Below are 12,841 nucleotides of genomic sequence, written 5' to 3'. Positions count from 1 at the left end.
AGGTGCTGACGGTGCTTCCTGCCCGGCCACGAATGACGCCAACTCGGCTCTGGGAGAGGCTTATGATTTATTTAACCTTGTTTCCGACTCTGTGGAACACACACACAAAAAAACCCCAAACATTTACAAGGAAGACAAAAGAGAGAGAAGAAGAAAAAAAAAAAAAAAAGCTGTATTGAGGAATGGAGAGAAGCCATTCTCCCTCCCGGGTCCTCAGCACGGCCCCGGCCAGGCACGTGCTGCTCAGGCGGGGAGCGAGCAGGAATGCTCTGCAAAGGGGCCAGCGTGGCCACGAGTCCCGGGCCCCCGCTATGCACACGGTTCCAGTTCACAGTCAAATAGGTCAGTCTGTCTGTCCGCCAGCCCTCAGGTAACCTCTGCAGGGAGCTGCGTTCCCGTCCCAGCCAGCCCCTCTCGCCTCCCCACCCGCCGAGCGCAGGGAGGGGAGGACACAGCAGCTTTAAAACGAAGTAGAAGAAACAGCAGGACTGAACCCCAAGCAAGGGGAAGAGCTGGGCTCCCCCCGACACCAGCAGCAGGTTTGCTGGTTTAAGACTTCCTAAAAGGGGAGGGGGGAGAGAAAAAAACCAAACCCCAACCCAAAATAACCCAAGAAACCAACCAAGGATGGGTCTGACAGATCCGACTCTCCGGAGAGCGGGTTATTGCTTTGCGCATCCCAGGCGGGGAGGGCATGGCTGGAGCAGAGCTGCTGGCATCGAGACCCCCCCTCCCCGCTTGCCCCCCCAGAGCAGCCCTCGCCCTCCGGGAGATGCCGGCCCCGGCACCGCGAGCCCGGCCACGGGGCACCGAGCAGAGGGTCTGCGGGTCGAGGGGCCGGACAGGGCACCGACCCACACAGAGCCGGAGCACACGGGAGGGAGCGACGGCCCTTAGGCTAGGTGGGTTTTGTGGTGTATTTTTTTTTAAAAGACATGTACAGCTCCAGCCCCGAAGGGCCCAACAGTGCTGTGGGCTCAGCCCATGGAGGAGAGGCGAGGAGAAGGGCAGCGCTGCTCAACAGCAAGTGCCCTCGGCCCTGCGGGAGGGAAGGGGGGCGGCCAGAAGCCCACCCGCGGAGGAGACATTCGGGGCCCTGTGCCCGAGGAGCTGCTCTGCTTGGTGGGGACGGGCCAGGCCCCGCGCCCCAGCCAGCCACGGCCGCCGGCACGGCCAGGCCACCGCTCAAGAGAGGACAAACCTTGGCTGCAGCTGGGCGCGAGGGAGCCCGGGGAAACCTTTGATTGTACACGGAAAGGCCAACAGAGCCCACAGCCCTGGCCCTGGGAAGCACGGAGACCCCCGTGCTGCCCTGCAGGATGGGGTACAGCTGCACCCAGGTGTTAGATGCTGGTGAGATGATGGCTGGGAGCAAACCTGCTTCCTCCAGCTGCGCCAGCCTGGGCCAGGAGCCATCCCTGGGGGTCAGGGGGACCTCTCCTCGCCTCTCCTCTCCCTCCCCAAGCCAGCCCAAGTCCAAAGGGAAGGAGAAGTAGCAGCAAGAGAGACGTTAAGGACCGGGCCAGCGCCGGGCAGGCTCCATGGCAAAGCTGCTCGGACGCCAGCTGTAAACGGCAGCGCTTTGGGACTCGGTGGGCGCAGAGCTAGGCCGAGGGAGGGACAGATGCCTCTGGGAGCCCTCACTGGGCTGAGGAGGAGATTGTAAAAGCAACAAGAGGAGGAGAAGGAGGCGATTATCTCGAGGAGGGCAGAGCTGCCACAAGCCGATGGCTGAGGCTGCTGGAACGCGGGACGAGCCCACCGGGGAGTGTGCGTGTGTGACAGGGCCGGGGCCGGGGCCCCGAGCGAGGAGGTGCAGGAGCTGCGTGGACGCCTTTCTGCCCGCCCCGGGGAGACGGGGCAGCCTTTGGCGGTACCGGCCCAGAGCAGAGCCTCTCCCCTGGGCCTCGAGGTGTTCGCAGGAGAGTCCCGGGTTCCTGAGCTCTGATTGAAAACCCGTGAGTCACCTGAGCGGAGGCCGAAAGCAGCTGCAGAAGAGGACGGGCCGAGGGCAGAGGAGGAGCACAGGCTGCTCTGGGTCACAGAGGGCTCCAGAGGGTGCCCCAGCCCTGCCCTGTGCCCGCACCGCTCCTCCCGCCGCACGGGGACACATCCCACCCCTAATACTGTTAGAAAAAAACCCAAACCCAAACGCAACAAAAAAAACCTCACCCGCGCCGTGCCAGACCCACACGCTGCGGTGCCTGAACAGGGAGTCGAGGGGATGGTGACCCCCACAGAAACTGCTCGGAGCAAGAGGAGGAGAGAAAAGGCCACTCGAAGACTCGCCTTAGACAGCTCCGATCTCAGCTCCGAGAGCAGCAGGGAGAGACGGGGCACACCCAGCCGGAGAGGACGCGGTGCGAGGAGACGGGAAGAGGCGGGGGCCGGGGGTGCGGCGGGAGGTGCGGTGGGGTGCCATGGCTTCCGTTTGCAGCGGACGGGTCACGGGGGAAAGATCAGTGGGTGCGACCTTGGTGTCCTTCCCTGCGACAGTCTCGATTGGCTCCACTTAGATCCGGGGCAGCAGCTTCTCGATGAACTCCTTCACCGCCATCATCTCCTGCGGAGAGCACAGAGCCCGTCACTCCGGCGCTCCTCAAGGGCCATGCCTTGCCCCAAACGTGGGGGCACGAAGGCTGTGCAGCCTCCCCGGAGTGAATCAGGGAACAAACACACGTCCTGTGGGTTCTGGACTCAGCAATGTCCCTGCCCTGCCTGACCCACTGCGCCGGGGTCAGTCCCAAAGGCGAGACCAACCCCTGAAGGTCCCGTCCCCTCTCTGCCCCGAGGCACTGACCTGAGGACAGGAACTGTGCATCACGCCGGGGTAGGTTTTGAACTGGACCTTGGTGGGGGTGACGACAGATTTCAGCTTTTCAGCAGTGAGGGCCCCGAAGCGGACTGGAATCATGGGGTCCATCTCCCCGTGGCACTGCAGGATGGCGATGTCCTTGTTCACGCCGTTATTCGCCGCCTGCAGCGAGGAAGGAAGCGCTCAGGGGTGCCCAGGAGACTGGATGCCAAGCGGGGAACGGGGCAGGTGCTTTATCTGCATCCCCCATGCCCATCACCTGGCAGCTCCCCTCCTCAAGAGGGCTCTGGGAAAGCTGCTCACACAGTGCCTACTGCCCTGCCACCAAATGCCTCCTCCCACGCTGCCACCAGGATCGAGCTGCTGCCCAGCGGGTGTGAGGAAGCCTGAGGAGCAGTTCGGCTCGCAGACGCCCACACCAGATCGGTGGCAGAACCCTGATCTCTGCTGTGCCCTCGCCTGCTCCGGGTCTCAGGAGCAAGGACACAGGATTAAGCCCCTGCCACGGGCACCTCGTGTGTCCCGCAGCCCCAGGCTCACTGCAGCAAACTCTGGATGAGAAAATCCACCCCCCACCAACCCTCCCTGCAGACACGCGTGGCGGCAGCAGCGCAGGGTACCTGCGGGAAGGCCTTGTGCAGCGGGAGCCAGCAGCTGAGCGCCACGATGCCAGCCAGCTGGTGCTGGCAGGTGAGAGCCGTGTACAGCGACAAGGCACCGCCCTGCAGCAGGGGAGGAAAGTCTGTTAGTGCCGGAGTGGGGGAATCCGCAGCCCTGGGATCACCCGGCATTCACCCACCTCCTCGCCATGGACACTCCCTTTGAGGGGTGTTTTCGGAGGGCGAAGAGGGGTCCCAACCCTCAGTCTGCTCCACCTCAGCCCCCTGCAGCCCAGCTCACCTGTGAGAAGCCCCCCAGGATGATGCGGTTGGGTGGGATCCCGTTCTTCATCTCATGCTCAATAATTGCTTTAACTGGAAGAAGACAGAGAAATAGGGTCAGTAGAAGGTGGAGGGGGGGCTGAAGAACATCACCCGAGGCCTGGGGGTGCACACAGGACACTCAGCACATCAGGGAGAGGCAGGTGCCAGAGGTCCCATGGACTGAACACACTTGGCTTCGGCCAGGAAGCAGGTGGGCTGGGATCACAGGAGAGCAGAAAGGAAGGAGAGGTGGAAGGAAGACATCCGCTTCTGTCCCAGTGAGGGAGAGGCGCTCAGGAGCTCAGTGCCTCCCCCTCCCCAAAGTCTCTTACTGTTTTCTGCAGCTTTCTTGATTCCAGCTTCATCCTCAGGTGCATCCGGAGTCAACCCCATCAGGTCGAACCTGGGAGAAGCAGCAGGGTCAGCCCCAAACCTCTGCCAGCACCCAGGGTGTGGGGAGGCAGGAGCTGGGTGTGCTCTGCCCTTCCCCTGACTCCTACAGGGCAGTGGATTTTGGCTCCAGGCCCCTTCCCCTCACTCCCCAAAACGGTCCCACCCACCACTGCCACCCAAAGCACTGACCAGGAGGGCATAACCATCTTCATGTTGAGGGTCACGGGGATCCGGGGCCTGGAGAAAAAACAGTTTGGGTGTTTTAGTTCAAGTGCAAGAGAAGCAAGTCCGAGCCGAGGGGAGCGGGGTGACCGGCCCTCCTGCCTGCAGCTGCAGGACGAGGCTCCCAAGGGACAGCGGCGGGTCGGTGCCACCAAACCCAGCCTGGGGGCTGCAAGGTGACCCCAGGGATTATCCGTGAGCCGCGAGCAGATCCCAGCTGAGCTGGCAGCTCCAGGGCGTTGCCCAGCAGCCCGCCTGGGGAGGAGAGCACCTGGGTCCCTCTCCTGTTTGCTGCTGCCGAGCCAGGAGATGCTGACGGAGCAGCTGCCTCTGCTGCCGAGATGGGACACCGGGAAGCCGAGGCCCTGCTGCCGGGGACGCCGCTGCGGCCGAGCTCTCCCTGCCTGGTGAGTGCCCCCCTGCATGGGCTGCTATCCACCCCGGGGACACACTGGGGAGCGTTTCCTTCCCTTTCTGCTGAGTGCCCTCCTGCCTGACCAGGGGAACGGGGAATGAGCTGTGGTGCTTTTTGGCTTTCACTGCAGCCGTCAGGGAGAGGGGGAGGGCAGGAGGGGGGAAGAAAACAGACTCAGAGCAGCAGCTCCCACGCTGATCGGCTCTGTGGGAAACGACTCTGCCTGCAGGCAGCAAATGTCAGGGCTGGGGCCCTTGCATGAACTGGCCACAGCAGGAGAGCAAGCCTCACTGCACAGCCCCGCGGGTAGGTCAGGGCACAGGCCACCGTCTGCCTCCCCGAACAGTCTTGGCAGCGGGAACCAGTGTCACAGCCCACCCAGGCTCCCCAAGGCCCCTTCCCGAAGCAAGGACGGCACTTACGCGTGAGGGCAAATATATTTCACGTAGGGGAGGCGGATGGAGGAGAGAGCGTCAGCCCAGCTGTGCCTGGGGAGAGAGGAGAGGAGGAGTTCAAGGCTTGCCTTAGCACACTTTGGAGGATGCTGGCGAAGGTGAGGGATTTCCCCCAAGGACAGGTTTCCTCCAAGGCTGCTGGCCCCCTGCCCTGACATTACTTTACCAGGTCCTGCCCACCCCGGCAGCCTGAATCCCAATGTGAATCCCCAGCACAGACCTCCTCTGCGGCAGGGCAAAGGCGGCACACAAAGCCCTGCAGCTGGAGGCAGAGGAGCTGCTAGCAGCAAGGGAGGAGGGAGAATCTCCTGTGCAGGGAGAAACCTTTTGTTACTGCTGTATCTCACGCTGTCCTCTAAGGTGGCCTTGCACATTAGAGCGATGCACTCGCGTAGACACAACCCAACTCCTCCCAGCCCTCCCAAGGACTGGAAAAACCGCAGTGCTTATCTGCTTGCCTTAAAGAAAGCAGAAAATCAAACCCGCAGGAGGCGGGGGGCTGCCAGGCTGCCGGGATCATAAATATTCAAGTGCAGACAGCTGCTGGCCGGCGATTCCCTGCGAGGGTGGCGCAGGCACAGCTATCGGACCGAGCTCAAAGCCCCAGACAAATCTCAGAGCTGCCCCTGGGGAAAGCAGCATCGGTGCTTGCAGCAAACGGCCGGGCCCGGGTCTGCTTTCAGCAAACCACGTGTCACAGCCAGAGCCAGCTCCAGGAATACTCACCCTGTGTCTCCAAGGCCATGTAAAAAAATGACCTGTTAAATTAAGCAGAAAAACAAAAGAATTAGCTGGTGCAACAGCCGGTGCCCTGGGAGAGAGGCAGGGCTGGGCTCGCAGGGAAGCGGCAAAAGGCCACTTAGTCACTAACTAGAAGAGACTCTAACAGGCAGAAACTAGCTGATGCTAATGACACAGCTTTGAGCATGACGGATGGGTGGAACAGGTACATCATCGTTATCATGCCACAGAGCCTGCTGTCACAGCCAGGTCCGTGGGCGTCATCGGCCCCTTGGCTGCCCAGCATAGCAGGGGGCCAGGGAGCAATGGATCATCCCGCCAGGCTGCACGGCACCACGCTGAGCGGAGGCCGAGCTTGCCAAGGACTCACAAAACCCATCCCTACAGGCTTTTCATCTAAGGCTAGAGCAACCCCTAAGCAATAGGGAGAAGAGGGAAGGCAGCCTGCTGAGCCCCAGGGAAGGGCAGAGGATTTTCTTTGGGGGATTTGGCTTTAAAAGCTTAAATAGCCAAATCAGATCTAACTCCCACTGACTTCCCTGCAGGTCAAGCCTAGCTGTGAGGCTGCACCCGTGCTTCCGCGCTGGACCAGGCACCAGAAACGAACAGCCCAAAGGGCAGTTACTTTTCCCCAGTAAGACAAGACCTTGCTGGTCCTGCATCCCCTTTGATGTACCAGGATGTACATCTGAAGAGCTGAGGGATTACGGGTTCAGCTCATGGCCCCTCTGAACCCCATGGAAGCAGCTCCTTATTTTCAAGACTGCTAAAAGGGAAGAAGCAGGTAAGGCAGAAGGGGTCTGGCCCTTACCGCGGCAGTCTCCCGCTCTGCCCCTGAGACAGTCACTGCGTCAGCGAGGAGGGGGACAGACATGTTGTTACCACACATACACCGAGAGGGACTCAGACACTGGCACCTGCGGGACAGAGGGACAAAGGTAAGGCAGGAAAATAAACCCCTCTTACCCCTTGGCAACAATTTGCACGAGAGGGACCAGCTATTCGGAGGAAAATTAAAGAGTACATGAAGGCTTTGATGTTTAAGCCCTTGGGACAGCCCCGCTCCATCCCTGGCCCAGCAACGCCAGAGAGCCAGGAAGCAGCAAATGATTCCCACATCGCAGCACCAGATGCGTGCGAGCAGGGATGCGTGCGTGGGGTGTTGGAAGTGTTAAAATTAGCTCTTTCTGTTACACCTCAAAGCCAAAGTTATTTCTGTGACTGTAACGACGTGGGCAGAGGGCGGCCGGGCAGCTCGCAGCCTCAGCGTCCCTTCCCGGCTGCCAGCGGAGCCGAGGAGAAGCCTGACCCACATCTGCTCCGATGGCAAAGCAGGAAACGCCAGCCCTCCGCACGCAGCAGCACAAGCTTTACAGCACTAATAAAAGGTCCAGCCCTCTTTTATGGAGCTGTTTAGGGATAAACTGGAGCGTTCAGGCGCTGGCCTGAGACCCAGCCCTACGCTGCCTCCCAGAGCCTGCGTCCCCCCCCCCAACGATGGCATCCCTGTCCCTCCCCGATGGGCAGCCAGCCAGGGCCACCACCTCTGTCCCCACCACAACAGCCTCCTGCCAGCACAAAGGGCTGATTGTCACCTCCCGGATCCCGGTCACCTGCAGAACGAGCAGCTCCGGCAGAACTAACAGCCCCCGCGACACCACCTTCAGACGCGACAGTCGATGGTGTTTGTTCCCAGTCCGGTGCAAATCACTAAAACTACCGCTCCTCACGTGACAGGCCCTAACCGCCACTTACCGTCCAGGACTAATTAGATCAGAGCACGCTTACAGCGCTGCCATCATCTCCCGGGAGCAAGATCAGCCTGCCGGCTACTGCCAGGAGCAAGATCAGCCCCCGTGGTCTGCCTGACTCTTCACATCTCACAGCAAGCACCATCCCCAGAGGGTTTCGGATGGCACGGGACCACCTGAACCCCCCAAAACTCCCAGTACCCCAGCAGACAGCCTTACCCAACAGAAACAGCCGCCTCCTCTACCAGCCCGGGCCAAGACCTGCCCGACTCGTTTCACCAACTGTTCGTCAGCTGTTTGCCCGACTCAAATAAAAACACCGGGAACAACAAGCTCCTCGGGTCTGGCGAACCTCACAGACGCACAGCCCACGTGCTCGTGTGTACTCCAGGGTCAAAACAACCAGTGAGAAAAAACAGCACCTGCCAAAAATCCTGGCAAGAAGAGCCATAAATAAAAGCATCTTCCATGACAGATGGAGACGCTGAAACGTGCTCCCTGAGCAGACACAGGCTCACGTCTTTGCCTTATTCACAGAGGCTTCAGGGAAAGGAGGGGTTTCGAAGGTCAAGGCTGCCCGAAAAAACCCACGGGTCACCCGTGGAGACACCCGAGATTTCTCTGGGGTGTTTCTGCCCCACTCCCGGGGTATCTACAGGAGGGTCCAGGGCTCCTGCCACAAGAACAGCCCGAGCAGAGGCAGCCGTGAGGCCAAAACATAACACGGGAAGGATAAAGCCCCTGAAAGGGGTCTGTGCCTGAAAAAAAAAAGCACGCACACACACAAAAAAAGACGAACTTTTGAGAGATCTGTGTCCGATTCCAGCTGTTTCCGGAGCAGCCCCAGAGCTATCGCTCCCCTCACCCACGACAGCGATGCCAGCGGGAAACCCACGGCCGGGACCCGGCGTTACGCATCGTCAGGAGGGGAGCAAGTCGCTAATTGTTGTTTTATTAACGCGGCCCGGCCTTTCCCGCTCCCGCAGGCCCAAAACCAGCCGGTGGCGAACCGGCACGGAACCGGTGCAGGGAGAGAAAGGCAACAGGAGGGTGGAGAAATCCCGCCTGCCGCGGTTGGAAGGAGAAACCCAATTTTTCGTGGAAATGGTTTTTTTTTTGTTGGGAGGGGGGGGGGGTCCTAAAGGCTGAGGAGGGCGGGGGGGGGGGGGGGGCTGGAGGGTTCGTACCGACCCCCGGGAGGCCCGTGGGCGTGGGAGGAGATGGGTTTGCGGCGGGAAGGCGGTTCCACGCTAGGTGGAGCGGCCCGGTTACCGGCAGCGCGCTGCCCCCGCCGCCCCGAGTAGGAGGCCGCAGGGAGCCGGGACCCGCCCTCGGCCACCGGGGAGTGGGGAGGGCAAAGCCCCGGATCTCCGGCCTCTCTGACGGGGCCCGCCGCTGCACCAGGCGGTGATCTACCGTCCCGCTCCCCTCCCGCCCCCTCGCCCCCGTTCCGTTAAACACCCCGGCAGCACCGCGGGGAAGGGCCCCCCCCCCCAACCCCATCCCAGCCCTCACGGAGCGGCCCCCCCCCCCTCCTCCCCTCCCGGTGGTACGTCCCGCCCCGCACCTCTCCCGCGGAGCCCGGCGCGCGCTCTCCTCCCGGTTCCCCCGACGCGCTCCCACCGGAACTTCCGGCCGCCGGGTGGCGGTCGGGGAGTTCAGCGCGGCGGAAGTGACGCATTACCCGTGCCTCAGGGGGCGGCCATTTTCGTAGAGGATTCCGCTGAGGGCAGAGGCGAACGCGGCGGGACCGGCCACCGTCGCCCTCGACGTTACCACAGCGGCCCGGTTCCCCCTCCCCACCGCCTCCCTTCCCCTCTCTGCCGCCGGTCAGGCACCGAGCGTCGCCCTCTCCCCGCCAGACAACCGCCGGTGACAGCCGCGGCCCGGAGCCGTCCCCGCTGTCTCACCCCCGCAACCCGGCGTCTCCCTCTGGGGAGAGGAGGGCCGCTCCGCACACAGGCCGTGACCCACGTTCAGGGACAGGGATGCGGGTGACCAGGCCGCAGCCGGAGCTCTGCACCTCAGCGCGTGTTTTATTGACAGTCAGAGAAGGAAACGATACCAGACACGAGCTTGCCACTGCCTAAAGACCGAGTCTCCCGTTAACGAGAGCAGATCTGCTGCCTTCTTGCGGGACCCAACGCGCTGCCGCCCTCAGCGGCCACCTTCGTACAGGCATTGCACACGCTCAGCGCTCTGCTTTCCAAGGCAAAGACCGAAATGTAAAGCTGATCCAACACTCTCCAAGTACTTCAGGAAGCCATTTCTGTCCGAGTCAGCCCGTCACATCCATACACTTGTACCAGAGCCTTCGGGAGATTCCCGACAGCACTGTTAGGAGATGAAGTGAGTCTGTGGGGTGATTTGTTCCAGCTTGTGATCAGCTGGGTTTGCTGATGCTTCATAATTGCAGATGGTGACTTCGTGGCGATGAGCCTGAGTTAAGATGGAATGCGTTAGTCCAGAGGAGAGCAGCATTCAAGTCCCTCCTAAAACACCTGACTGGCAAGAGCTGAGCAGGTTCCCATCTTACAGACTTCACCACAGACCTCCCCCGCACTGTTCCCACTTCTTCCCCACAGCTAGAGCTCAACTTAAGCTATGATTTAAAGCCCTTTTTGCACTACCAGCACAGTCTTGCTCATCTCTGCTCTCACCTACCTCCGTCCACTCTCCTTTCAGGCCTATATAAAAAATCTTTGTTGTCTCCGCTCCAAAGTTCTTCGGGAAGTGGATGGAGAGGTGGGAAACATTGGAGAAAACGGGCAATTCTGAAAGAAAACACACTCTGAAACCGGAGCTGTGCATACAGGCTGCCACTCCGCTGCATTGCCACCTCCTCTCAGCACGGTGCTGAGCTCTTACCCTAACCCAAGTCAGATTTGGGAGCAAACGACTTGAGGGTGCAGGAGGAGCAGCTTCCCTCACGTTTGTGGCGAGCAGGCTAGCAACAAGCTGTCACTGGGGCCAGGAGCAGGTGACATGACACCGGGATGATTCTGCACCCCAAAAAGTCCTGGGTCACAGGCACAGGCACCCCCCTGACTCCAAGGAGGGGGTTTTCAGACCAGAGCTCTCACCTGACAAGGACAGGACAGAGCCAGGGAGACAAATTCTACTGTGGGCAGCTTTGAGATGCAAGGGAAGGAACTGCCCTCTGCTAACACTCTCCTAAAATTCGGTGGCACACCAGCAGGCTGGATAGAGTGCAGTGCCTGCGCTCGGGAGGAGCAGCCCCCTGCACCCCCCAGACACGTGGGTCTGCATCGTACTTGGTGGGGTACTCCAGCTCGCCTGTCAGATCCCGGTTCAGGCTGAACGTCTGGTCCGGTTCCCTGGCTGTGTCATCAAAGGACATGTGAGGAATGTTCTTGAACCTGGGAAGAGAGGGAGGAAACCCAGGAAGTTATTAACATACAAGTCAGCTAATTGGTTTCCTCCCCATCCATTAGCTCTACCCGGATTCTTCTGAACAGTAAGAAACTGGATTTGCTTTGTCTTCTAAGGGAAAAAATACCAATGCCACCACAAAGCACCACCACGCTCCAGAATACCCAACACCCTGAAGAAATAACAAGGAGGAGCAAGGAACAAAGCTGGGGAGATACAGATCTCGGCACGCTTGGGTACATGAAGAAACCCAGACCCGGTACACTGCAGACCAAGGAAAATAGGGGCTTGATAAAGGTGTATTTCTTTCCCCACAAGCAAGAACTGCAGAGTACTCAATACTCTTTCATATTTTTTTTAAAAAAAAAAAGGCAGTATTAAGAAGCATTTCTCTCCTTTCAGGAGCTAAAGCAGGCCACGTGGCTCAGTACGGCAGGACCGCTGCCAAGAGCCTTACAAACCTCACCTGGCTGCAGGACACTCTGTCACTTGTGTTCCTCCCTCCCTCCCAGGCCTCAGTTTCCCCCCAAAGCGTAACCCCTCTTGGCCCACCGATCCTTCTGCAGCCAGCTAAGCCAGCAGCAGGTTGATTTCTTCACAATGCACAGTCAGCGTCCCAACCAAACCTTCTCTTCTAATTAAAATTGGTGCCCCATTTCTCTAGCGAAAAAGGCAGCAAGCAGCCACGCTCATCCCTGTACAGGTTACGGTTTCTTTTTCTTCCTGAGGCCCTGGGATGACGGAGCTGCTGCAGAGTAACACTGCGTTCTCCTACGCTGCACACCCTCGCTGGGTGCTTGGGCACCCAACAGCATGAGAATTGTTGGGTTCAACAATCAGTTCAGTTTAGGCTCTGGCCAAGGTAATGCTCATTTTACTTACAGTCTCATCTCTGCTGGATGCGTCCCATCATCTTCTCCCATCACAATTACTCCTTTTAATTTCACGTTACCCGTAAACCTGCCAAGAGACGCAGAAGCGGCATTTTCATCTCCGTTCTCTCCAGATCAGCCCCGGTTACAGAAGCACGCAGACGTGCCTCATTCCCAGCAACAAAAGGGGTGAGAAATAAGCCCTGTCAGCAGCCAAAACGATGCCGAAGGAGCTCAGGGAAAGGACTTACGGGATATTGAACAGAAGCTCCTCATCATCGTCGCTTTCTACGAACTGGGGAGAGACAGGAGCAGGTCAGGGCCGGCCCCGGCTGCGCAGGTAGGCGGGGGGGGTGAATACAGGGAGCGGTGGGGCGGGTAACCTCGGAGGGGGCTCAGGGGTAAGGCGGGGACCCCCCCCCCCACCTCGCTTAATCCCGCACCCCCTCCCGCCGCCGCCCGGCTCCGCTGCAGACCGCCGGCCCGGCCCGGCCCGGCCCCACCTGGGCTCGGTCACCCCGCTCCTCCCAAGCGCGGAAGACGAGAGCGCCGCTGCCCTCTCGACGCTCGTTAAGGCACTGCAGCCGCTGTCGGTCGATCCGTAGGTAAAGCCCCCAGGCCGCGCCGCCATCCCCGCCGACCGCCGCCGCTTCCCCGCAGCAGCAACAGCAACGCCCGTAACCGTGCGCCATGCCTGCGCCGCCGGCCCCGCCCACCGCGCCTGCGCGCTCGCCGCCGGCCCCGCCCACCGCCCCAGGGGGCGGTGCTCGGCGCCGCACGTGCTCCACCCCCCCGCCAAGTCCCCACGCTGGACCGAGCAGCAGCAGCAGCAGCGGCGGGTTTGTTCCGGGGAACCGGGGG

General features: G+C 60.6%; 2 protein-coding genes across 5 annotated transcripts; both read right to left on the bottom strand.

Annotated features, from left to right (window-relative positions):
• Nucleotides 1-50: 50 nt before the first annotated feature.
• Nucleotides 51-9,361, bottom strand: LYPLA2 (lysophospholipase 2). Of its 3 annotated transcripts, XM_030038264.2 has the most exons (11): nucleotides 9,283-9,351; nucleotides 7,935-8,149; nucleotides 6,776-6,881; nucleotides 5,950-5,981; nucleotides 5,191-5,256; nucleotides 4,321-4,368; nucleotides 4,071-4,141; nucleotides 3,716-3,789; nucleotides 3,436-3,537; nucleotides 2,801-2,977; nucleotides 51-2,563 (listed from the first exon to the last, which is right to left on the bottom strand). In XM_030038264.2, the coding sequence occupies exons 3-11, from the start codon at nucleotides 6,851-6,853 to the stop codon at nucleotides 2,513-2,515; spliced, it is 699 nt and encodes a 232-aa protein (XP_029894124.1). In that variant the 5' UTR covers nucleotides 6,854-6,881; nucleotides 7,935-8,149; nucleotides 9,283-9,351; the 3' UTR covers nucleotides 51-2,512. The 3 variants fall into 3 exon arrangements, with proteins under 3 accessions (XP_029894124.1, XP_029894123.1, XP_029894125.1); XM_030038263.1 differs by lacking the exon at nucleotides 7,935-8,149 and having other exon boundaries at nucleotides 9,283-9,361; XM_030038265.2 differs by lacking the exons at nucleotides 7,935-8,149; nucleotides 9,283-9,351 and adding an exon at nucleotides 7,578-7,907.
• Nucleotides 9,362-9,731: 370 nt separating this feature from the next.
• PITHD1 (PITH domain containing 1) lies at nucleotides 9,732-12,715 on the bottom strand. Of its 2 annotated transcripts, none has more exons than XM_030038271.2 (6): nucleotides 12,484-12,715; nucleotides 12,232-12,275; nucleotides 11,991-12,068; nucleotides 10,991-11,095; nucleotides 10,380-10,506; nucleotides 9,732-10,154 (listed from the first exon to the last, which is right to left on the bottom strand). In XM_030038271.2, exons 1-6 carry the CDS (start codon nucleotides 12,670-12,672, stop codon nucleotides 10,053-10,055), a joined length of 645 nt encoding a protein of 214 aa, XP_029894131.1. In that variant the 5' UTR covers nucleotides 12,673-12,715; the 3' UTR covers nucleotides 9,732-10,052. The 2 variants fall into 2 exon arrangements, with proteins under 2 accessions (XP_029894131.1, XP_029894130.1); XM_030038270.2 differs by having other exon boundaries at nucleotides 10,380-10,489; nucleotides 12,484-12,709.
• Nucleotides 12,716-12,841: the final 126 nt, after the last annotated feature.

The sequence above is a fragment of the Aquila chrysaetos genome, chromosome 16 (genome assembly GCF_900496995.4).
Source record: "Aquila chrysaetos chrysaetos chromosome 16, bAquChr1.4, whole genome shotgun sequence".
Taxonomy (NCBI): domain Eukaryota; kingdom Metazoa; phylum Chordata; class Aves; order Accipitriformes; family Accipitridae; genus Aquila; species Aquila chrysaetos.
Note: the sequence above shows the minus strand (reverse complement) of the source record. Positions and strands in the feature narration are given on the sequence as shown.